The 26,372-nt window shown below is 46.4% G+C and overlaps 1 protein-coding gene across 3 annotated transcripts in view; it reads right to left on the bottom strand.

Annotated features, from left to right (window-relative positions):
* Positions 1–26,372, bottom strand: part of LOC147729693 (S-adenosyl-L-methionine-dependent tRNA 4-demethylwyosine synthase TYW1-like) — a 683,091-nt gene that overhangs the window by 174,604 nt on the left and 482,115 nt on the right. For all 3 annotated transcript variants that reach the window (XR_015308342.1, XM_086954579.1, XM_086954580.1), the window contains one exon: positions 13,550–13,668. Coding sequence is in view for 2 of the 3 variants with exons in the window: in XM_086954579.1 (XP_086810705.1) it covers positions 13,550–13,668 (119 nt within the window). In the remaining variant the exon portion in view is untranslated. The remainder of the gene's footprint in view (positions 1–13,549; positions 13,669–26,372) is intronic.

Below are 26,372 nucleotides of genomic sequence, written 5' to 3'. Positions count from 1 at the left end.
CAGTTCTGATGGGTTGGCGTATGGTTTCTTCAGGAAGGGCATCACTTCAGCGTGTTAACCAGTTCTCAGGGAAAGAGGACGATGTGATGGAGGTGTTCAGGACTTTCTTGAGGTAGTCGTCAATAATACAGCTCCCGAGGTTGAAGATGTGGGGACGTGGATCCGTGGGAGCTCCAGAGTACACTGAGATGTGGCTTGAGACGTGAAAGGGTCCCAATAGGTGAGCAGGTGTTCGGGGTTTGTGTTCGTGGGTGTGAGCAGGCTGATGTTGTTGTTGTTGGCATGGCATGGGTTTTGATGTTTTTGTAGATGACTGAGATCTTGTCGTAGAAGTAGTCCACCAGGGTGTCGCACAGTTCTTGGGAGGGAGTGTTGATTATCTCGGCCGGCTGTGGGGTGGGAGAATTCCTTCATGATGGTGAAAATCTCCTTGCTGGCTTCCATGCGGTCTGTTCGTGCATGCTTCTTTGTTTTTTTTTCAGTAATCGTGGTACTGGTTCAGTGCTGTTTTGAAGGTGTCCCTTTGCTGCCACTTCCTTTATAGTAGCCGGAAGTTGCTTTTAGTAGACTTCGGCTCCAGGGTGAACAAGCTGGCTGTTCTGGCCATTCCTTTGTATTTGGGGGAACGGCGCGGGCCGACTGCCGGAGCTCAAGGCGCTTGCGGGACCGCTCCCGCCTAGCCTTCGACGTCAAGGCCCGGCAGTCGGGGCACGACTTGTCATCGTGGTCGGGCCCCAGGCAATGTAGACACCGGCGATGGGGGTCGGTAACCGACATCAGTCGAATGCAGTCGACGCAGGGTTTTAACCTGGGCATCCCTACAGGCACCGTCGGAGTCGTTCGACTTCGAAGAAAGATCAAAAATGATCGAAAAAGTTTAGTCAAAAATTGACTAAGGGTACCACTTTTTCCCGATCGGCGCTTGCTGGCGCGGAAAAAAAGAAGGACTGACGTCAACGCGCGAGGCGGCGTCTAAGTACTCAGGCGACGTCATCCCGGCGCCAACGACGGACGCGGAGCCGCAGACGACGCAAGGGTACTGCTACGCCAAAGTTTACGGATCCAGTCTGATGCCTGGGAATATTCTAAGGTGAAGAATCTAATCTTAACCGGTTTCTTTCAGATTGGAGGGACAGGCGAGAGGAAATAGGTTTGTGGTCGAGATCCATAGGGAGGGTGTTTGTGCAATGGTAGTCATCGAGAGCTCAGTAGAGTGTATGTGTTAGTTTATTGGGACTCATGAGTTTCACAGAGGGTCATATTTAAAGGAAAAGGCATCAAGGGACCTCCAGTACTTCCGATATGGGGGACGCCAGGGTAAAGTGTGAAAGAGTGTGGAGAGATATTATCAGCCCCTTTGATAAAGGACAACCATTCTAGCCACAGTACTATTTTGCAGGCAAGTGTAAGCATTAGGTTTAACAGACAGACGTCATTTTCATCCGGTAGCATTGGGTCTAGAAATCCCAGAAGAATGTAGGAGAATTCCCTGGGGCGGGTCGATCTTGAATGTTTTGTTTATACACTTGTATATTTTGTCCTAAAATGTTTGTAGGATGGGGCATTGGAAGAGCATGTGAGCTAAATCACCAACATCTTCATTACAATTCCAGCATGTAGGGCTCAGGCTGAGGTTAAGCTTAGAGATCCTTTGAGGGGTCCAATATGTTTTATTTATCAGCTTAAGTTCCGTTTGGGATAGTACTGGAGAGATTTTATTTGAAAAGGAAGTTTTATGTATCTTGTCCCACTCGAAGGGGAAGTTTCTAGTGTTAGATTCAGATTCCCATTTTATCTCGCATCTCAAGTGTGATTAGCGTCGTTTTGGGGATAAAAGTTTGTAGATTTTAGATACAGTGTGCCCTGACTTTAGTAGCTGGAGTATCCTTGGGAGGATTGACAGGTCGGTGGTAGTATTGAACTAGAGTGAGCTGTGCCTTTAGTTTCAGAAATTTATAAAATTCTAAGGAGTCTAAACCAAACCGTGAATGTAATTTGGAGAAGGGAGTTTCCCCTGTAAAGAGGTCTTTGACTAGGTTTTTGCCGTTTTTTTACCAATTTCCCCTGAATAACATTTCTCCATCCACCTTCAGGTAAGGGTTGCACCATAGAGAGGCTAAGTTGGAGTTGTTGATTTTTACCGCTGACATTTGATCCAAACGTAGTAGGGCTCTTCTAGTATTTTGAATGATATATTTAAAGTGAGGGATGGAAGAAATATCCATGGTTAGTTGAGCAGGTAAAGGGATTTAGTTTATGATTGACCTTTCCATGTCCAACCATATTGGGGTGTAGTCAGAGTCATTTAATAGCCAGTTATATCCTTGCAAAGATATGCAATTTAATAGTTCCTAAAGTTTGGGCGGCCCAAACACCCTTTTTCTTTGGATTGTTGAAGTTTCTTCATGGAAATTCTGGGCATCTTTCCTTACCATAGGAACGTGTTGAAAATCTTGTAAATCTTGGTCAAGAACTCATTCGAGAGTTTCATAGGCAACATACTGGCCATGTAGTTTACTAACGGGGTGATCATTATTTTTAGTGTCTCTGCTCTTGCCCACTAGGATAACAATTTTGGTGACCAACCGTCTAGTAACGTGGAAATTCTTTTGATGAGGGCATTCTCATTAGCCTGCAGGGTGGTAATTAGGTCTCTTGTGAAATCTAAGCCTAGGTATTTGATAATATATGGTTGCCATGTAAGGCCTGAGCTGCCAATTATTTCTTTGTCACCAAGATTGTTGAGCAGTTTTATCTTTATAGCTTATAACCAGATACTGCGGAGAAGTCTTCTATGAGGATATTAGGGCAGTAATAGCAGAATACACACACGTCTGAGTAAGCTGTTACTTTTATTGTTTTGTTGTTGAAGCATTTTCCTGTGATCTGTTTCTTGTTCCGTAGCTGATAGAGGAACGGCTCTATTGCCAATAGGACTAAGGAAGGTGAGAGTGGGTATCATTGCCTGGTTCCCTGCTCTAGCTTAACCCCTTCCATGCTGATGACTAACCCCAGCCGTCATGCACTACGGTGCTCGTGTGCTGCTGACGGCTGGGGTTTGTGTTGTTTACAGCACACTAGGGGAATCGCGGCCGCATGGAAGGGGTTAAAAGATAAGGACAGGCTCCCACCTGCTAACTTTGGCGGACAGGTTAAAATACAGTGCCATTACCATTCGAATAAAATTGTCTCCCAAACTAAATTTTTCTAGTGTCGCATTAAGGTAGGACAATCTATCTTGTCGAAAGCCTTTTCGGCACATAAAGTGATTGCTACTGTGGGGGAGTCTGTTAGTTTGGCTTTCTCCAAGGCATGACAAAGTTAGTGTATTATCACTATAAAGTCTGTGCTTTAGAAATCCCACTTGTGAAGGAGGAATAATTTAGGATAAATATTTGTGGAGACGTCTAGCAAGGATCATGGCATAAATTTTGCAATCTATGTTAATCAGGGATATAGTTAACAAATATAGGAGTACGGAGTTCCTTGGAGATGTGGTAATCACCCGTAGAATGTCATAGCTAGTGAAGTCTGGCAATATATTACAAGAGGATTCCCTCACCTGTTTTAAAATCACAAATACACATCTACACCCCACTAGATCCCTCACACCCACTTGCACCCTTACGGCAAGGAACAGAAGATCTGACAAAAAGCCCCTTTAAGGGTGCCCGTCGGGCATTGCAGCGCCGGCTCGACAAGGAGCAGGCTCAAATGATGAAGCATGCCACCTAACTTGCTGGATGTGTGAGAGCCCTAGTTCCGAAAGGAGGAATTCCCCTCCTTGACCTCCTGTAATATATTGTCAGACTTTACTAGCTATGACATTCTACGGGTGATTACCACATCACATTGGAACTCCGTACTCCTATCTTTGTTAAGTGTATCTAGGGCTTGTACGTTGGACCTACCAAAGCCCACAAAACTGTTCCCCCTTTTTTGTCAATTATCAGGGATATAGGCCTGTAATTTTTAGGTTGTGATGGGTCCTTCCCTTCTCTGGGCATCACCGCTTTGATAGCCTCTGCAGGTATCCCATTTATCTGGCCGGATTCACTAAATTCGTTGAACATGTTTAGAAGAGGGGGAATCAGAAATGATGCGAATGATTTGTAGAATTTTGTATTGAACCCGTCAGGTCCAGGCGCTTTCCCGACTTTAAGGGATTTTATTGTGTCCCCAATTTTGAGAGAGCAGGTCAAGTCGTTTTGGGTTTTAGCTGTGCATAGGTCGTGGTTTTTGCTATACAATGTGCTGTGAAAATTATTAAATATTTCTGCTATTTTGTCAGGATCAGAGTGAGAGTCGCCCTTCTGGTCATCTAAGATGTTAATCATATTTTTCTGTAATTTGAATATTAAGTAGGAGGCTAAGCTCTTCCACGCCTGGTTGGATTCACAGAGCCTAATGCTCTTTTGTTTATTAAACTACATCCCTGCCCTATTACACATTATTTTATTATACTCCTATTTCTTTTCACCAATTAATTCAAGACAGAGGTTTCTCTAGAGGCAATGTGTTTCCCTTCCAAGTTAGAAATCTCCTTTTCTAGTTTTTGAAGATTGCGGTTGTGTGCCTGTAATGGCGGACCTAATTTTAATGATATCACCTATAAGAGTGCTTTTCAGTGCTGCCCATCTTGTGAGGTACAAGGTGCCTCCAATTTTATTAACCATGAGGTAATTATGGTTCGCACATTCAATGCTTGGCCTGTTTGAATCATTATGAAATTGTATGAAAATATATATTGAAGTATGAGGCATGCTGTAGGAAGGACCAAGCTTACTTGATTAGGTCCACTACATTGGACTAACAGAGCACTACAGTGCACTAACAGTATGTAATAACAGCATGACTGAGCATAGACAGAGCCTTGTCATCACAATAACAGGCAACTTTAGATAAATTACACACATTTGGCAGCAACCTAATGTATGTCGGCGTATGTCAGTGTGCCAGTGTCAGTGTGTCAGTAGGTCAGTGTGTGTGTGTGAGCTACTAACCACTGGCAGTTTAACTTATCAAGCGTGTCTCTTAGCAACATTACACCAGTACACTTAACTGGATTACGACAGAGAAATCTAGTTTGGCAATTGACCACTAAGCAACTTAGCTGATATTAACTTATCTGGTCAACGTCATGGATTTCTTAACTGGGTTTCGTAGAAGAATTTCACGTGGCAAGATAACCAGCATACCTAAGATGTATAGCTTATAGATTAAAGAGAGGACAGAAGATTCAAAAAGGTGTGCATTTTCCAATACAATGGTAATGCAAGATCTTGTAGCAGAAGGCCCAGGGGCCGAGATGTCCATAAGAGTTTCATCTTTTCCGTCAAGGAATCTTTTTAATGCTAGATGACCGGTGAAGAAGTGTGGAGACCGCTGAATCATGACGCAATATTTGGCTGTGCCTGCAAAGGTGAATTGGTAGTTCATGGCCCTTAATCTGAGGTGAAGGGCCAGAAAGCCCTCTCTTGTGTCGACAGTTTATATACTAAAATCCTGCGAGATATATAGATTTGATTATTTTTCCAAAAGATATGGTTATTTTTCCGCATGAAGGGGAGGATCAGCTCTACATGTTGATAACGGTGAGGTTTGCACACTATTGGTCACGGTGCTTTCTGACTCGCGAATATTCTTGCTGGTATCCTGTGAGCTCTATCAAACTCCAGGGGTTTACTGAAAGTCAGGTTTGTGGCTTGAGTAAACAAGTTTTCCAGAAAAGAGATGCATGGCCCAGAAGGGTCCTCCTCCCCTTCTGGGATTCCAAAGATTCGCAGATTCCCCCTTCTGTTTCGGTCTTCTAGGCCTGATAACCATTTTGTGAGCGAGTGCGTAGTAATGGTTAGGCACTGGAGGGACTTACTCATTTTGCTTTCCACATCTTCCAGTTGGCTAATTCTGCTTTCTGTTTCTGTTATTCCAACCTTGGTGTCTCTGATGTCTTGTCGGATCGCAGAAATCTGTCTGCATCCTATTAGTATTTTCCTGTGTGGACTTAGCTAGTTCATTGACTTTCGCTAATTTACTTAATATGGTTTCTATAGTGGTACTGATGTCCTGTTTGCCTTTAGCCAGTGAGTCTGCATTAAGTGGGTCCGCCTTAAATCTTGAGATCTATCTTAATCTCTTTGTCAGCCATTTTTGTGTGAGAACCGTGCCTCTACAGTGCACCGGTGGAGCTGTTGATACCGAAGGGGTGTCCTTAGTGCTGTTGTATTAAACATTTGTTCGCAGTAGTGCCTTCACAATGACCTCAATATCCTCAATGACCTCCGTACCAAGGTGCCCTTGCAATGGTTGGTTGGCACAATGTGGTATAATGGTGCTGTGCTGAAGGCTAAATATAGTTGGCTGATACGATGGCACACTGGAGTTGTGCTGCACTGTGGGATGAGTATGCCAGTACCAGTACACCAGAACACCAGTGCTGTGCTGTATATGGACGCCTGTAGCACAGTTGAAAATTGAGACTGAAAATGACGATGAAGCACAGTTAGAACAGAGAACACCAAATGTTAGCGAGGCCTGCTGGTCTGCTAATCTTCTAATGGAATCTCCTGGAATGATCTTATGCCATGGTAGGGTCCATAGCAGGGTCAGGCACTGCATAGATGCTGGTAGGCACAGTATTTGCTCTAAAAACTCTGAAGCGGCAATAGAATAGCCTAGTCTTATGGGAGCGATGAGCTAGTAGAGTATTAGGCTATACTGGTAGCAGGATTAATCATGATTGGCAGAGAATCTTGCGAGAACCTCACTGCGGCTGCCATTTTGGAGTCAGGCATTGCGAGGGATTAAGCTTATTTGTAATAGTATCTGCATTTGTCCACAACCACCACAATCATTGGATTCTCTCTGAAGCCCGTTACAATGAAATGTTACCTGGTCGCTGTATTGATGGCAGATTTAGCCTATTAGACCCTCAATAGATTTCTATTAAGGCCGCCATTTTAGGATCCAGCAGACCGAGTGCGAGGGATCACATGTGCGTGTGCTTACTTGTATTTGCATTGACTGCATTCACTACATTCCTCAATCCTCTCACAGATTGTGGACCCATAGCCCATTGAAGCAGTCTGTTCCTCGAGATGCCGCAACAATGCCTACCATGACACGCCTGATCATAAAATACAGGCGATCCCACCTCAACAGTAGTGCCCAGTACACCAATATGGATATCAAATAGTCATATTATTGACCGACTAGGAGCCTATTTTAGTATAGGCGGTCCCCCCATCCCATTAACTTACTTACTAACATCTAAGTCCCAAGTTACCCTGTATGTCACCCATTGTCGAGACATTCACTATAAGCAGTTGACAATCAATACTAAATGGTTAATAAATATATTTAAATGAACACTTTAATCCTTAAGAAAATGCCTCTCTTTGGCATTAGCACCCACATTTTGGGACTGATGCTACTGTTTTGTTTGACTTTGTATACTGGGACTCTGCTAACCAGGCCCCAGTGTATGTGCTCTTACCCCTAATATATGCTGAAATTGGCCATACTCCTAATAGGCATGCTTAACTTACCCTAGTATACGGTACAAAATGTACCCAATGCCAGCGAGGTAAATGTCATTAATGGACTGTGGCATATACTGTTCCAGCTAATAAAGTGCAAAACATCACTTCAGACCTATCATCAGTAACTGGAATGTTCAACTAATCTGATCAAAATATCACTTTTGACAGGACTAACCCCCCCATTTTAAGTATTAGTAAATCCCCCCTAAGTAAGCTTTAAATACCCATAAGGCAGGATGCCTCTTATATAAAAGTAAGACATATAGACGTTTAATGATAAACCTGTCTTTACAGTGACAGTCCTCTCAAAGCTATTTTCATTGTAGCAGAGTTAACTGTTATATAGAAAATAACGTGAATACTTTATTAAAGCTAATAAATTTATCACCACCTAGGAGCCACAAGAAAATTAAATCCTTGAACTTTTAAAAATATTCATCACAAATCCAATTCATTGATAATGCCGGATTTGTAAGAAATATTTTACAAACTGTAATTTTGAAAAGTCACCTTTTACCTGTCAAAAGCCTCTCAATGTCCATTTGCTTGAGCTTTTATGGTCACCCAGGAGCTGAATAGCTCCTTGACTAGGTGGGAATTTACTCACAGACCAAAGTAAAACACCCTGGGTGTGAGGAGAAGCTAACATTCCCTTGATAAGATGGCCTACGGGCTGTGCCCAGACCCTTGCATCTATTCAAAGGACGCCTACCCCATCACAGACTGATGCAGCTCTCACTTGGGTCTTACCCCTAGATTGTCATTTTATCCAGTCAGATACTAATTCCAGTGTCAGGAGCTGTCACCAGAACCGGGAGAACTGGTTTGGAGTGACCACAGAGGAGGGTTTGATCATTACCCTGGATACATCTCTATGGTGAGCACAGGAGTTCTGCACGGGGTAATAAAGGTTCTGCCATTCTACTTTAGGCAGAGAGGGGTGCTGAGGGACTGCTCGTAGTAGGGCACACAGGAACAGTTGTAAAAGTGGACAGGGTTATTACTAAGAACTTTCCCCTAAATGACAGGGATAGGCCAGGAGTCACTCCACCGACAGGCTAGTGCAAGGCACAAATGTGGAAACCTTGGGCACTTTCTTCAGAACACTACTGGACGAGCGGAAGAAGAAAGAATGACTGCACCTGTTCTTGTGACCAGTGAGGAGATCTAAGAGGCTGGACCTGCTCCTACTTGGAGCACACTTCTTTGTCCTGGGTACAAGGGTCAGTTGGCTGACCTCCTGTTAAGTTAGAGGGGCACAAAAGCTGCAAGACCTCTTTCCTGAAAAAATCTAGCGGACCACTTTCAGCTGGACTTGCACTGGGACATGCTGGTGGCTTTTGCTGGAGTGAATATTGACCCCCACGTGATATTCATGTTACTGTTTTAATGTTAATGTTAAGAATGACTTGTAAAGCGCACGTACACCGGGTAGTTTCATGGCGCTGTAGAAAAGAAAAGGCTCTGATCATTACCTATGGGGACGTCCGTTGTAGACTTCCGCAAATAGCCAGATTTTGAGATATCTTCTGAACTTTAGAAGGTCAGTGCATGGCCGGATCTCCAGGGGAAAGAGTTTCATAGTCTAGGGGCGAGAGTTGCAAATCTGCAGCCTCCTACACGTTTCCGCCTGAACATGGGGGTGGAAAGGAGCGAGAGGTGAACTGAGTACAAGTTGTGGGAGCGGGTCTTCCTGAGTATCAGGTTGTCAATGAATTTGGGCCTTTGACCGTGCAAGGATTTGAAGAGCAGGCATCCTGTTTTGATTGCGCAACGTTGAGGGATGGGAAGCTAGAGCAGTTTCCTTAACGGGGGTTTCCCTGGTTGCCATCTGTAGTGTCGTAGAACAGATGGCCGTTAGTGTACACCCCTACTGCCCAAACTGAAACTTAGAAACATTTTACCAACATTCTGCCAGGAGAACAGACTGAAAACAGGGTCACTGCCGAAGCCACAGCCATCAAATTACCGGTCGGCCTCAGCTTGCTGGTTAGCCCTGCAGAAGAAAAACCAACTTCCAGAACGGTTTCTAAGTCTGAATGTAGAGGGCTTCACCGGGGCTGATGCTTAGCAAAATCAGAAGTCCGAAGGTAGCTCTCTGACCACAACCAACTGTGTCCTTTTATCGGACTTGCACTCCATTAAGGTCGACCTCAAACCTTACCCTTGTCCCGTTCTAGCGCAAACAGTTGTCCACGGTTGGTGCTTTGCATTTTTCAGAGCTATTTTTATTTAAATCTTAAAAAATATATTTCTCTGGTTCCCCGTATTGGATTTTTGTCGTTTTGGAGTCATGTTATTTCCGGCAATGTGCTCTATTTTTTTTAAATTGGAGTGGCATTTTTATTGTGTTGTGTTTTTTACCTCCCAACTGTTTTGATACTTGTAAATGCATTACATATGCATTACATATTTTCTTAAGTTATAACTGTCTGCTCTATGCCACTTCTATCAGGAGTTGAGCTCCGCTTTAAATTATTGAAACCTTTACTTGACATAACAAAAATAGTGACATTATTACTTGTGTGAACTATTAGCCACCCAAACTAATGATCTACTTTCTCACACAATACTACAGACAGTGGCGGATCCCCCATTGGGGCATGGGGCGTTGCCCCACTGCTTTCTCGCAGTGTGAGAAGGCAGAAACATAAATGGTAATAACTACCATCTCGCACGGCGAGAAAGCATAAGTGCCTGGTTGGGGGTGGCCAGTTCTGCTCGAGGGCAGGGGGGAGGTGGCTTGCCCACTGTTGTTCATACTGACTGTCTGGGCAGCCTGAGGCCACCCAAACAGTCAGTATGAACAACAGTGGACAAGCCACTCCCCCCTGCTCTCGAGCAACACCGCCCACTCTCCCTTTTTCCCCATGTAGGCTGCTGTGCAGAAGCCTACATAAAGAAAATGGCCCAGGTGGGGTGCGCTCCACTGCGCCTCACCAATCACAACATTGGTAGACAGGAGGGAGGGATGCTGCCTGCTGGTTGAGGACGATGCAGGAATACAATTCGGAAAAGGAAGGTAGGCGGGAGTCGGAGGGTGGACCCATCCAGAAGCTGAGGTGGCAGCAGCGCAGGATGGTAAGTTAAGTTTTAAATTATTTTATAAATGTTTTTAATTAAACAAACCCTCCCCGCATTCCCCCCCAAGACGACCCTATTTCCACCTCTTCTCCCCCTCCACCCGCCCATCTGGCCGGCTGCGACTGCTAATTAGTTTAAGCAATACCTTGAATTATTTCTATTAGTAGAAAGGGTGCAAGGATTTTCCAACACTAAAGATAAGATAACATTTTATTTTGTCTTTGGAGAACCCTCTGCGGCCCCCCGCATTAATATTTTAGGGCCTCTAATTGTAGTTTGGCGCAGCCTATAGGTGGTGCCCTTGGGGTTCTCCAGCATGGGTCACTGTCCAAAATTAGCTGCATTGTCTGTTTTGCAAGGGTCAGCATCTTCACAGTGAGTGAAGGAGTGAATGGGTGAGATGGATCACGAGAAGGAGCGACAGTGAATAGGAGGGAATGAGCTATTTAAGTGAGTTATTGCTGTATGTGAATATAGAGTTTTTATAAGGCGCCAAGCACAACATTTAAGCACCTTCGAGGCACCCACACGGAGAACACTCTACAAGAAGTAGCGAATGAACGATAGCAACATCTGGAATTAAGAAATTCTTGGCCAATTAAAGCCTACCTACAGAACATTTTAGGCGCTTACCGAATATAAAATGTCCCTTTTTCATTCTGAAAAGCAAATAGTGTATTTAATGCATAGCACAAGGCGCAGCATTGAAAATCTGAGATGTAATGTATTGCGTAGTTTTGATTACGATTGGGTTTAGATTTACTAGAGGTTTGCGCGAGCACTCTCATGACACAAAACCTCACAAATGCGCACATGCAGCACCAACAGACTTTCAAATACAATCCTACTTTGCATCAAAAGTTGACCCTGGCGCAGTGCCAAGACGGCTTTGCAACAAACAACTGATCACTTTTGTAAATGAGCTGTGTTTGGGGTAGAACAAACGAAAAGATGTATGTCTGGTACAAAACCAGATTTACTCTTATAAAGTGGTCTGATTTTGTGCACATCGTAACACCAAGTGAAACCTGGCGCTGCGCAAGCAATAAATCGGTCGATCAAAGATGCGTAACAACTGCGCTTTACAGTAACAAACATATTACACATCTTACCCCTGCAAAGTTGACTACATGTAGGATTGTGCACTGGAGCATGTGCCTCTAGTGCGCCAGACACTTATAGCTCGGCATTGTGCCACAGCGTTAAGCTGACCGTCTTGTAAAATGGCCATTTTTAGGAGCACCATCGATGTGTTTCATTGGCGGCCTGTGGCACATGGGGAGACGGTGATTGAAGGGATATAGGAGTCTCAGGTGCCTGGTGTGGTACATCTGATGGATGTATAGTTAATTGGAAAATATATGTGGCTGTGGGGGATAGGAGTGAGACATTAGAAAATGAGCGAGTTATGTGGCCTGTGATGTGTGCCTGGTGGCTGGAGGGGCACATGGAATTTGGTTGACATACATTGGAGTGTAAAAGACACACGGTCTGTAAGGTGCATCTCGAGGCAGTGGGTAATGAGTGCAGACTTAAGAGGTATGTGAGTGGCACACGTTCTACGACGGAGAGCTGAGCGACCTATCGTACTTATTTGGGGGAAATCATGGAAACGTGGGTGGTGTGCTCTTGACAGAGTGCATTTTAGAGAGACCTGGATTGTGTGAAAGTTATAGAATGTGTGGAAGTAGGTATGGTCTGTGTGAAAGGTCCATGGTCCAAGGGTCGGCTTGTATGGCTCTGTGAAACATGGCCTGCCTCTTGCGAAAACGCGACGTGCCATAGTTGCATATTGGGAAAGTGTGTATGTGTTATATGGGTAAAAGATGGGTATTTCCTATGAGGCTGTGGATACATGCGTCGTATTTGGACAGCATGTGTGCACCCACTTGGGGGGCTTTCCACTCAGTGGAAGTTGTTCATGCTCGCTATGCTCGTTCGCCATAGTGCAGTACGGCAATAGTTTTACGGCTCCATCACTATCAAATGTCACCAGCCGCCACTAACTACAGATATACCTAAAGTGGCTCCTTACCTTTCATTGAATATTAACTAGCAAGCACAAAAAATGCACATATTTATGGCTACAGTATGTTTCATCTTACCAAATGGAATTGTACACTTTCTTTTCAACAATGCAAGTGGACTACTGAGCCAGTTAACCAGTAGGGATCATACCTACCACAATGTATCTCCATCATTCCATTCATTAAACATGTTTTCCTTACTTTACGAATATGTTTATATAAATTATGTTGAGGTTTACCTAGAAACCATGTGGAAAGAAAATGATAGAAGAAAAGGCAATCTATTTAAAGAAGATGCGCACCATGTTTGACATAATACAGGTGGTAAACAAATATTCAAGTTCCAAATAACTTTCAAATACAATATGATAAACTGTTTCACCAAATTAACTCTGCTTTTAATCATAAACCCAAAGCCATTAGACAAAAACATTCATACGCAAAGCGAAGGATCTAAAAAGTCACGTAGCCTGATGTGAAGCCCATCAGACGGGTAGGTCATCGAAGCCTTCGTGCCCCTGGTGGAGGACCCCTTGCCTAATTTAGAGCTCCTCACCTTTCTCGTGGAGATCTCTAAGCTTAGAGTGAAACTGCAACACAAGCAGCGCCATTATAGAGGCAAAGAAATACAGAGCAGGTTCCATGTTGTTTTCGCCCTGCTCAGCATTTCTATTTGCTTAACTCAATCTCCCAAAACGGAGTCTGATGGTGCAAGTGGGGGTCACTGACGACTCCTTGCCCGGGACCACCATGGCTTACACAGCATCCCAGGAAGCGATATCTACTGCCCTCCTTAACAAGGAGCATGCGCAGGAACACTGTATTTGATAGAAAATAGAGCTATCTTTTGTAAACGAGCTGCACACGGGGTGCTTAAGAGAAGCATCGTGTGCATACCTCCAACAGAACACGCATTTGTTTGCACAAGCCAGACTGGGAGTGGTCTCCATGCACCGGTGACTCTCTATGCCATAGAAGGTGTGCTTGTAGCAGCCTCCTCTGCCCCGCAGCATCGACTGGAAAAGAAAAAGAAAATAATTAATCTTCTAGGAAACATCCATTCTGCAACCATCAGTTCCAGTTTTTACTAAGCGAGTAAAGTCATGCGTAGATCACGAATACTGGACTCCCAGATTAGGAACCATTGAAATTCCAAAAAGCCATTAAAATAGGACTATTCTCATTCTCTCAGACTGCATGATTCAGATGACCAAGTTAAAAATAAAAAAACAAGAATTGGCAAAGCCAATAGGTCACTTGCTAACACATACAACGTCACAACAGGAGAGCGAGACACACAGAAGGGGTCCTGCATGAACAGACAGAGGGTGCTACAGCTGCAAGAAGTTCCTTACGCAGTTCAATGCATGCACTGAAATGGAGGAAAGAAACAGCCCATAGGATTAGATGAGCCATGAATACTCTACGAAGCTGGCCAAAGACATGTGTGCCTAAGACTCAAGTTACTGACAAAAAGAGGATGGATGAGGAAAGCCAATAGTTGAAAGGGGCAGACACAAAAGTCACTATATGAATACTGCAAACAGATCTGTTTGACAGCTACCCTCTCAAACCCCAGATCTGAAAACTGTATGTACAATGTTCTCTATTCCCACACTCTGCAACAGTTCATATTTCAGCAGATCCAATGTTTGTCATACCATGTTTAAAGCACATCTTTGAACCTCATTCAACCCCTCCCATATATACATACACTTACATCAATCATCCCCATTGCCCATGCATTTGGGCAAGATTTTGAGAAACAATGCAAATCGGATGCTACGCAGCCTTCTTGGGAAAACCAAGAGCTATGTGAATTCTAAAGCAAAACATCCCTAGTTCATGTTGCTGCCATAGATTCCTACATGTAGGCTCTGTTGTCATTTTCCTTCCGAAAATTGTCAATATTTCCTGGCAAGTGTTTGTTAGCACTGAAAATGGAAGGGCCATTTTCTCACCGGTTAAGTTTACAACAGGTCTCCTCACAGCTTTGAAACTATGAAAATGTTGCTATCTTTTTTTCGCACAACAACTTAAAATAATCACAAGTATCTTGGGAAAATTCTACCGCAGACAATTTTGCGACCTGGGCAGTAATTGTGGTATTTGCGAGAATTACATTATTATTATTATTATAAATTTATATTTATATCGCGCAACAGCTACCCGGAGGTTTCTCGGCGCCTACAGACCCATTCGGGGAAAAAAGAGAACGGAAAGACAGAACTCAGAGGTTGAATAACTACGTTTTGAGGCTTTTTCGGAATTTTACATAGTTATGTTCAAAACAAAGTGGGAGTGGAAGAGAATTCCATAAGGACGGGGCCAAGTAAGCGAAGGACCGACCACCCATACGAGTGAGTTTGATCCTAGGGACAAAACACTTTGCCTGTTTGCATGATCTACGAAGGCGAGTAGGATTGTACGGGGGTACTAAGGTAAAGACGAACTGTACCGGCATTAATTCTGTACATGTAGCAGAGGGCTTTGTATTTGGAACGATTTTCTATCTTAAGCCAGTGTAAGTCTCGGAAAGTCCCTGCGATAGAGGCCATTCGCGGTAGCTGACAAAGAAGTCTGCCCGCCGATCATGACGTTCATGACAGAAAAGTTCAGCAACTTTGCACAACCCTACCCAAAGACGCACCTCACTTAGACCCTTGGGTTTTCTAGAGCCATTGGGTATAACTGAATGTTTCAGCATGACCACCACAAATATAAATTTCATTTTCACAGTTATTTGAATTTGAACACAAAGCAATGACTGAAAATGACAGACCCAGAGATGCCTTCCCACTTTATAACTTCCTAGGCGGATAACTGATGCTTCGGACTGAAGATGTCGGAGAGAGCAACAATAAAGGCGGGCACTTCAAGGAGTTAAAGCCTAAGCACCCTCCTAGTTATTGATGGAGGCATTCACGGATGCTAATGGATCGCCTCATATTCCTTTCCATTGGGCCCACCGCAGCACTCCAACACTGTGCATACTTTTCTTCACCTGTGTCTTCTGGGCTATTCAATCTATATGGACCAATCTCAGCTCTCTATTTATTTATTTGTAAACACCCCGTGCCCAAGAATCTCACAATGGATGGGGTGTCCCGGTTTGCGTCAGTGTCGACCATTAGAGAAGTGCGCTGTCTTCAGTACAAACACAGGCTGACACTTTCATCTCGGCTGATAAGTGCAAACTGATGAAACATCGTCGTTTGAAAAGGTTGCTCCACCTTTCAACAAAGGCGTGCTCCCCCACCCCTTTCCCTAAGGGTGACCTCGGAAGGAGGGGCGAGCCCACACTGAGCCAGTGCACCTCTCAACAACTGCTTTGGGTCTGTGTCAGTGTCTGTAATAAGGCAAGGGTGCAAATGCCAAGTGCTCCCTCATTTGCATGGAGCAGATGCCATGGTTACGGTTGGAAAATGGGTGCAGGTACAATCTGTACCACAGAAGGGGCCTCAAAAGCATCTGCGCCTCCCTCCTATCATACAAAGTGCCTTGGGGTGCAAGCTGCTGGTATGTAACACTGCAGCGCTTTGAGACGTGCACCTGAAGGTGCCCCACTCGGGGAGGTCCGCGTGTTCGGAGGGAGCTTGGAAAGTGCTTCAGTTAGAAGTGCAGACGGTGAGACTCGCTGTCCCACTCGGCCTTGTCTCAGCTCAGCCAAGCTTGCAAAGAGAAGCAGCGATTCCTGCAGAATTTTATTATTCAGGACTCGTAACTCCTGCTTGAGTCACCTTGTGCATTCCTGAGAGATGGGCATGAAATGCTGTAAGAGCGAAATTCTGCTCAGTTTTCTAGTAGGTGAATTATGCAGAACTATATTTTTGGCAATAAAGTCAACTGCTCAGAACAAAAACTGCAGACCCCATTACTTTCAAAAAAGCGAAAACTAAGATAACTGGACAAATAATATCTTCATTTTATACACCTTATAAAACAGAAACAAGACGCTACATACTTATATGCATTTTATTTGCAGTCTGCATATCTGAGTTTTGAGGAATTAACATGATCCAAGCACTTATTTTCCACAGCATGGTATTTCTCATCCAATCAACTCCCCTGTAACCTCTTCTAATCTGGCACCCCAGTCCCCTCCCCCCCTATCCTCCCCCCCCCCCGTCCCGCCCCTCAGGCACGTGTAGCCCTGGACATACACCATCACACCAGACAACGACGTTCACAAACAGATGAATTTTCAGGGTTTGAACACTTGCCCCCCGCTCTATCCATGTACTCCAATCCCAGTATGTACTCACTTCCCCTAGAATGCAACCATCGGCATCCAGTCACTTACCTGCAGTCCACCCTCACACAACCACATACTCCTCATCCTTAATCTCACGGTTTGTAAAATTAGAATAAAGATGAGTTGAGGGATCATTGCTCAATCAATCAATCAAGTATTTGTAGAGCGCACTACTCACCCGTGAGGGTCTGAAGGCGCTAAGGGGTTGGGGGAAGCAGCTGCTGGTCGAACAGCCAGGTCTTGAGAAGTCTCCTGAAGGTCAGCAGGTCATGGGTCTGCCGCAGGTGGGCAGGGAGGGTGTTCCATGTCTTTGCGGCGAGGTGGGAGAATGATCTGCCGCCGGTGGTCAATTGTCAGATTCGTGGGACGGTGGCGAGGGCGAGGTCGGCGGAGTGAAGCTGGCAGTTCGGGGTATAGAAGGACAGTCGTTTGTTGAGGTATGCAGGTCTGGCGTTGTGGAGTGCTTGGAGTGCGTGGGTGAGGAGTTTGAAGGTGATCCTCTTGTTGTGCAGGTCTCTTAGGTGGGTGGTGATGTGGTTGTGGCGAGGGAGTCCGAGGATGAGGCGTGCGGAGGCGTTCTGTATTTGTTGGAGTATCTTCTGGAGTGTGGTGGTGGTTCCTGCGTAGAGGGTGTTGCTGTTGTCCAGCCTGCTGCTGACAAGTGCTTGGGTGACCGTTCTCCTGCTTTCGGTGAAAATCCATCTGTAGATCTTGCAGAAAATTTGGAGGGTGTTGAAGCAGGAGGAGGAAACAGTGTTGATTTGCTGGGTCATAGAGAGTATTGAGTCCAGGATGAAACCCAGACTGCGTGCATGGTTTGTGGGTGTCGGGGGTGCTCCCTGCATGGTCGGCCACCAGGAGTCATCCCATGCGGAGGGGGTGGCGCCGAGGATGAGGACCTCCGTTTTGTCTGCGTTCAGTTTCAGTCGGCTGGTCTTCATCCAATCTGCGACGACCTTCATTCCCTCGTGGAGGTTGGATTTGGCGATGTCCGGGTCTTTGGTGAGGGAGAGGATTAACTGTGTGTCATCGGCATATGAGATGATGTTGAGGTGGTGCGCTCGGACGATGTTGGCTAGCGGTGCCATGTAGATGTTGGACAGGGGAGGGCTGAGAGATGATCCCTGGGGTACGCTGCAGGTGATCATGGTGGCTTCGGATGGGAAGGGGGGGGGGAGGCGTACTCTCTGGGTTCTGCCGGTGAGGAAGGAGGTGATCCAGTCCAGGGTTTTGCCTCGGATTCTTGCGTCGTGGAGGTGTGTGTGCAGGGTGTGGTGGCAGACGGTGTCGAAGGCGGTCATGAGTTCCAGGAGGATGAGGCCTGCGGTTTCGCCCTTGTCCAGTATGGTCCTGATGTCGTAGGTGGCGGCGATGAGGGCGGTCTCGGTGCTATGGTTGATGCGGAAGCCGGATTGGGAGGAGTACAGGATGGTGTTCTCCTCCAGGAAGTGGGTCAGTTGTCTGTTGGCGCTCTTCTCAATGACTTTTGCCAGGAACGGGAGCAAGGAGATTGGTCGGAATTTCTTTAGGTTTCTTGAGGAGAGCGTTGATCTCGGGGTATTTCCAGATTTCTGGGAAGTTGGCAGTCTCGAAGAGCTGTTGATCTTTCAGAGCTGGGGTGCGATGATGGAGCTGGCCTTATTGAAGATGTGGTGGGGGTCGGAGGGCAGCCAGAGTGGATGGTGTTCATGATTTTAATGGTGTCTTCGTCATTGACGTTGTTCCAGGAGAGCAGGAGGTTGGTGCGTTTGGTGGGTGTTGGGTCGGGGGTGTCGGCGCCTGTCGTCTGTGCCCGAGTGTCGAAGCGGTTTTGGATGTCTGCGATCTTACGATGGTAGAAGGTAGCCAGGGAGTCACAGAGTTCTTGTGACGGCGGTACGTCATTGGAGCTGGAGCTGGGGGTAGCGAGTTCTTTCACAATGTTGAATACATGGCCCCTCTGGAGAAACTGGTCAGTCCGTTCGGCGTTTCAATTGTCAACTACGCCGACGACACCCAGCTGGTGGTAACCCTATCACACCCCCATCACTCTCCCTCTGACCTTCACAGTTGTCTCTCTGAAGTTCACCGCTGGATGAACCTCTCCTCACTAAAGCTAAACGGCTCAAAGACTGAGATACTGATGCTTGGCCACAAAGAGACCTCCCTGCCTCCTCACCTCTGGCCCAGCTGCTTGGGTGATCCTCCCGCGCCCAAGGAAGAGGTCAAAAGCCTTGGCGTCTGGATCGATAAAGACCTGAGCTTCAGAATTCAGGCAAAAAAGACGGCAGGAATATGCTTCGGACTACTCAGAGCCTGTAGAAAGATCTTCCCCCTGCTTCCTGCGAACGCCAAGAAACTCCTGATTCAGGGCCTTATCCTGGCGAGATTGGACTACTGCAACGCAATCTACCTGGGAGCTCCTGAAGCCACCCTCAACACCTTGCAGAAAGTCCAAAATGCCGCAGCCCGCCTGCTCACGGGCACGCCCGCAAGATCTTCGGCTAAGCCAGCTCTCCAGGCTCTCCACTGGCTCCATATCAGAGAAAGGGTTGCCTTCAAGGCTCTCTGTCTTGCTCACAAAACCCTAAATAACAACGGTCCCCCTCTCCTTAAGGAATTCATCATCCCCTACAAAACGGAAAGGGCCCTCCGGTCCAGCGGAGAAAACCTCATCACAGTCCCCAGAGCTAGAAAAGCCAGAGCCGGTGGCCGCCGCTTTGCGGTCCACACGGCCAAACATTGGAACAACCTTCCACGAAGACTGAGGACAGAACCAAATCTCTTCCAATTTAGGAAATCGCTGAAGACTCTCCTCTTTCCTCACCCATAATGTCCTCCTCTGCTGAAACTATAGGAGACTCAGGTTTAGCGCCGGGATGCTCCAGGGTTACTGCGCGCTCTATAAAACCTTTAAATAAATAAATAAATAAAATAAATCTCTTTGCTGTTGTGTGCGCGGTTGTCGATGCGTTTCTTGAAGGAGGTTCTTTTGGTGGATCAGATGAGTTGGTGGTGTTTGCGTCTGGCGTTTATGAGGGCTGCGTGGTTGTCTGGAGTCTGGTCATTGTGCCATTGTTTCTCGAGTCTTATGCAGATGTGCTTGGAGTTCTGGAGGTCTGCGTTGAACCAGATGGCTCTCATGTTGGTGCGCCTGTTGGAGGGTTTCTTGATCGGGACAAGGGTGTTGGCGCAGTCGTCCATCCATTGTCTGAGGCTGTGGGCTGCTGCGTTGGTCTCGAAGGGCTCGGGTGGAGTGTCACGGGAAAGCGTGGTGGTGAGCTCGACTTCAGTGACTCTTTCCCAGTTGCGGTGCGCGATAATTTGCGGTTGGTTGTGCGCGGTGTTTCTCGAAGGAGAAGTGGATGCAGTGGTGGTTGGTCTAGTGGAGTTGGGTGGTGTGGCTGAAGGTGACGTGGTCGCTGGCGGAGAAGATGGGGTCGAGCGTGTGTCCAGCGAGTGGGTGGGTGTCGTGACGAGTTGTTGGGAGTCCGAGATTGGCAAGGTTGTCGATCAGTGTTGTGGAGTTGCTGTCGTTGGTGTTCTCGAGGTGGAAATTCAGGTCTCCGAGGAGGATGTAGTTTGTGGAGGTGTTGGCGTGCGTGCTAATGAGGTCAGTGATGGATTCGCATAGGAGTGATCGGGGTCCTGGAGGTCTGTATATGAGGGTTCCTCTGAGGGTGGTGTTGTTATTGACGTGGATCTGGAAGTGTAGGTGTTCAGTGGTGGTTGAGATTCTGATGGTGTTCTTGTGGATGATGGCAATTCCTCCTCCTGGTTTCTTATTGTTCCGGTCCCTGCGTGTGATCTTGTAGCCATCTGGGATGGCTATGGCTATGCCCGGTGCCGAGGAGGTGTTCATCCAGGTCTCAGTCAGGAAGGCGACGTCCGGGGCGGAGTTGTCGAAAAGGTCCCAGAGTTCGACAGCGTGCTTGTGGACTGAGCGGGTGTTCAGCAATATGCAGCTGAGATGGTTGTGGTCTGCAGTGTAGGGATGGGCAGGACGTGCTGGTGTGCGTTGGCTGGTGTAGCTGCAGTTTCGGCAGGTGAAAGGTCTGTGGGTGCGCCTCGGTGTGGCCTGGAAGCAGGTGGAATTTTGGCTGGCGTGGAGTGCATCGAAGGTGCTTGAGTCGTAGTGGCGTCTGGTCTTGTGGTGGTCGCGGGTGTCAGGAGGTCTGGTGCTGGGCACGGTCCAGGCACAGACAGGCGCAGATGGGCTTGCCTTGGGCGCGCCTTCGCCACGCATGCGGCAAGCCAACTGGGCGCGTCCGCTGCGCGACCGTGCAGCGGTCGGCATTTGTAGGGGGGAGGGAGGAGCAGCTGGGGGGCGGGAGCGGGGCGGGTGGGTGTGCGCAGCTCGGTTTGTGTGTGTGTGGCTGTGTCCGCGAATACGCTCTACTACTCTCTAATGCTCACCTATTGCCATTGAAATGACAATACCATTTATTTTGGTTTTAAAAAAAAAGAAAATGGAAAGAAAATGTCATGAGCAATGCCAATAGCTCTACCTTTAATAATGCCGAGACCATTGCATTGTAAATGGTTGTATTGGGTCTTGACCTGAGAAAATCTACCATGTGTATATATATATGTATATAGAGATAACTAATCACTAGTATATGCAGTAGACCTTTGTACTCGCTACCATTCCTATTTGACTCTTCGAGTATATTCATTCTTATCTCTTCCTTGAGTGACTTTACTACTTGAACATTTGCAATTTTTCTTTCTGTTTGTATCTCTTCCTTGTGTGACTTTACATCTTGTACATTTGCATTTTTTCCTGTTTGTATCTTTTCTGTAACGCATGTAATCCTAAATCCTTATGTTTGCAACTGGTTCTTAGGTAAAGCGCTCCGACACCTTTGGGTAAAGTTCACGCTATATAAAATCGCATTAAATAAATAAATAAAAAATAAAGAACAAAGGTTTCTTACATACCAAGTCATTTTCTCAGGTGCAGCTAAAATATATATATTCTTTCAACGTTGAACGATGACAAAGGCCACGAGCAACAAGCTTTGGCATCATTTGTTCCTGCACTTGTGTGAAAAACTATTGAATTCGTGCACATCCCGGATGATGCGCTATTAGAGCAACGTGCACAAATTAATATTCGTTGATGTGCGCAAATATGCAAGATAGATTAATTAGCACGTCTCAAGAATTCTTCCTGTACAGTTGTCATCTAGCGCACAGTGTGAAGTACATTTAAATTAGTATGTTTTTAAATGAGAAGTTGTCCAACACCGGATTGAAACTCGGTTTCCGAAATGTATTTTAGGAAAACTGTTGTTGCATGTGGATTGTTGATTTAAAAAAAAAACTTCCTGACTGACTTTAAACGGCCTTCCTTGGGCGGAGCTCCGAGGGTCACATAAAGTGGACAGGCATAGAGTCTGTGATGGAAAGACAAGTATGAGAAAGAGAACAAGGTATGGAGACAACCAGGATCAAAGGAAAGGCTTAGAGTCCATGATGAAAACAAGCATTGGCAAAGTCAACGGGGCTGAAATTAGCAGTCAGACTATTAGCTTTGTTGGTGCTTGTTTTGTTTGCTATCAGGTGGCCATATTAAATATTTATTCACGGGCAGTTAAATACGGGCAGGAATCTGAAACAATTGATGTATTAAAACACTTTATTCAGGCACTTGATCCCTCGATCGTCATAGTGCTTGGCAGTGACTTTAATTGCCAGTTTGAGCCCCTTGTTAATGTTGAGCTGGGTGAGCAGGAAGATGAGGACCTTTTTTGGCATGTTCCTGATCCACAGATTCCACCTGTCAGGGCATGGACCCCGTTGGTCCTCCAAATTAAATCATTGTCCCTTGCGACGTCTTTGCGGGCGTGCAATGGGAGGTTGGAGCCCGATAGACCGGGGTCTGCTACATACAAAGCCCTTGTCCTAACACTTAAACCCGGGAATTTTGGGTTGATAAACCCTGGACCCGAACCAAATTCTAATTTCTTGCCTTTTACGGTAGCAAATAATAGGCGCAGGGGTTAAATGGCCTTATTTCCAGGACTCCCCCACTAAACTCGCTGAAATATAAAGGATAGTCATACCTCTGATTTCTGCGATGGAGGACTTGGGCCCCCAAGGTAGAGCTGTGGAAACCCATGAGCAACTGGCTGCTGCTCTAGTGGATGTGTTTTGCCCTGTGAGTGGGAATAAATCCCACTGGGCCAAGACACACCCCTGGTATGGCGACACCTATAGGAAGGCAAAAAAAGAACTCCTCTCAGCATTTAAACCTAAAGATAGGGCCGGAATTAGAACATCACGACTGCTCTATAAAAAGGCTACCACTATGGGAAAAAGGGACTGGGAGGAGAAAAGGTGGGAGGAGCTTAGATTAGCTCCCTCATCTAAGGACTCTAAATCCTTCTGGACCAGTCGCAGCAGGGGTGGGTGGGTGTAGTCTGGCCGTCTCACTGAATATAGCACCTTTAGCCTGGGAGGCCCACTTTGGTGCATTATATGCTATTTCCGAGCCAGAGTCTGTGTTCCTCTCAGGTCTTTTACCATGTCAGGACCGGAGCATGGTGAGTGCGATGGATCAGGTCACGGGCAAAGCTAGGGTGCCTCCTCCGCTCGCAGCCACGGACCCCCGCCATGAGTATCGATTGGCGTGGGCCCTGGAGGAGAGTGGCGGCAGGGCACTTGGGAGGCAGAGGATGAGTGACATCTTGCAATACCCGAGACCATTACTCTGAAGGAGGTTGAGTTTGCACTAGCCAGGTTACTTCCAAACAAAGCTCCCGGCCTTGATAAACTACCTGGGGATTTATTTCGCTCTCAACCCAAAATATGGGCACCATATTTGGTTGTCCTATTTAATGCTATCCTCTCTGGGATCGACCTACCGGGCACTTGGTTGGGAGCCGAGATCGTTCCCATCTACAAGAAAGGCTGTCCGTTAATCGCATCAAATTATAGGGCCATTAGCCTTATTGATACAACCCAAAAGCTAATGGGCAGGATTATCCTGGGCAGGATCCTTGGGTGGGTGGAGGAAAATGAAATATTCACCATACTCCAGGCTGGGTTTAGGACAGGTATTTTAACCCTGGACCGAATATTCCGGTTCCAGACTATTCTGGAAAACGGCAAAAGTAGAGGGTGGTAGTCTCTACCTTGTCTTTGTTGACGAACGGGCCGCTTTCGACCTTGTTCCAAGGGAAAAGCTGTGGCAAGTCCTAGCATCCTTAGGCCTCCCGCCCTATTTATTGGACATTTTAAATAGATTACATACTGGCAATTATGCCTATGTCCGATGTGGGAGGTATGGAGAGCTCTCACCACCTTTTCCTGTCCTAAAGGGTGTACGTCAGGGTTGCGTCTGGGCTCCCACGTTATTCTACCTTTACATAAATGGGCTTGTGGACCATTTAAATGGCCTATTAGACAATGACGCACCTAGGTTGGCTACTGGGAGGGTGCCCGCTCTGATGTTTGCGGACAACACTTTGCTGTTATCCAAAACATCATCGGGCATCCAGCATATCCTGGACGGTTTCGCAACGTTCTGCGCTCTGCGTGGATTGGAGGTCAACTTGGAAAAGACCAAGTTTATGATATTCAATCCACCGAGACAGACCCGCCCAAACCCTGCCTACCAATCAGGGCATTTACTTCTAAATGGGCACCCTTGAAGAACGGCGCATGCCCGGCTTGTAATTATAAACAAGAAGATGTCCGCCATGTTCTGTTCTTCTGTCCAGCGTATCTTGCAATAAGGAAATGCTGGCTGATCCCATTATGTAGGAACCTGGGGTTCAGACACAGCAACCAGGCCTGTAGGGTTTTAATGTACGATACCTCTTCCCCAATAGTGTTTGCTGTATCCCGTTTTTTATTTGGTATGTGGCGCAGAAGGAAAAGTTTTGTATATTCCCTGTGTATTAATTCACAAATTGTATATTTCTTGGTCTTTGATAACTGTGTGTTTAATCCATTTTTATCTTTAATATTGATATTTATTCTTTTTAAATTGACAGTGCTCTGTATGTATTTTATCTGCACTTTTATGGTCCTCCCGACTGAAATAAAGTTATCAAAAGCTATTGTTTTTGCAAAACGTTTTTGTTGGGGGCAGATGCTGGACCTCGCCCATCTAAAACACATTGGCTAAAAACAAAATATGATTTGGTTCCGAAAAGCACACATTGCCACAAGAGACCCTGGCATTTAAGGGAACTAATTTATGTTTGGATATGTTCCTCATGAAAGGGAAAATGCTGTCCCTCAGAGAAGTGAACCCTCTCTGAAGCGGGCTGACCCCCTGCTCAATGCTATAGTAGGCAGATTTAAAACGAGAATGCCCAAAAACAACAGATCAATGGATGAAAAGGGCTGGATGAAAACCCCTATGCGTATGTGCATTATATATGTATCATGTTAATAAAATGAACAGATAGCAAATTCTAGATCTTGAAAGTTTGAGGAGTGGAGCGAGATGAAAGTAAACGCAGGAACCTGACAAGGACAGGCATTAAAGCAGTGGAGTAACAAAAGCCCCCGCTGCCCCCGCGGAGGGGGGTAGAGCTTGGGAGGAGGGGTCCCTGATCTGAGAGCTCCGGACTGCCCCGGACCATGGAGGGGGCTCCCTGAATTTACTTTGCAAGGGGCCCCCCTCAAGTTTGGTTACACCACTGGCATAATGTTACTCTTTGATGGTAGTGACGTGTGTGCATTGGAGCTTTATGTATTCTGTGGTTTGAAAATAAAACGCTGCCTGTGGTGAATGGACAAAGCGGGCAGGAAAGATGAGACAGTGACAACAGGGTGACAGAGTGACGAGGAGGGACCAGACTGTAATGAGTGCACGTCTAGCTGTGGTGCGCCGGAGCTTGTGGTTGTGAAGGCTACTAATACAGCACTGCCCAGTTCCTAGCGCCTTGTAGTGGAGGCTGGGTTTACTATCGGAGCTAATCACCCCAGATAACGAGTCTACTCCCCGAGTGTAGTTTCCCAGGGCCGGCCTGTGTGGAAATGCTGCCCATGTGGAGTACGGCGGTGCGATGCACACTGGTGTCCGGAGGTCGGGAGCGTTGTCAGATGCGGGAGCGCACGGACCCTGCTGTGGACACACGGATGTCTCTGGTGAGAGCATGCTTGTGTCTTCCGGGTGATGGAACGCGAAGGGAGCGAGCCACACTCTCCGTCCCTGCCCCTCTTGTTATAGACACCCTCTTTCACTCCTGCTGCGTTGTTCCGTTGACCAGAAAATGCAGACTGCAATGAACGAGTGCCTGCCCCTCGTCTTCCTCTCTGCACGACAATGGCGCTCCAGCTGACTCTGGATGTCATTGGAGCGGAGAAGACTTGCCTTTCACCCCCTCTCACGCCTCTCTCTCCTGCCCCGTACACACCCCTCACTCCTTCCCTACCCCTTCTCACCTTGTCGTCAATTTTCTCCTTTCATCGCCGGAGCTGTCACAACCCTCCTGGGCAGCCAGAATTTCCCCTCGATTGTTTCCG

This window comes from Lissotriton vulgaris, chromosome 2_1 (genome assembly GCF_964263255.1).
Source record: "Lissotriton vulgaris chromosome 2_1, aLisVul1.2, whole genome shotgun sequence".
Taxonomy (NCBI): domain Eukaryota; kingdom Metazoa; phylum Chordata; class Amphibia; order Caudata; family Salamandridae; genus Lissotriton; species Lissotriton vulgaris.
The sequence above is the reverse complement of the archived record's forward strand: the minus strand, read 5'-3'. Positions and strand labels throughout refer to the sequence as shown.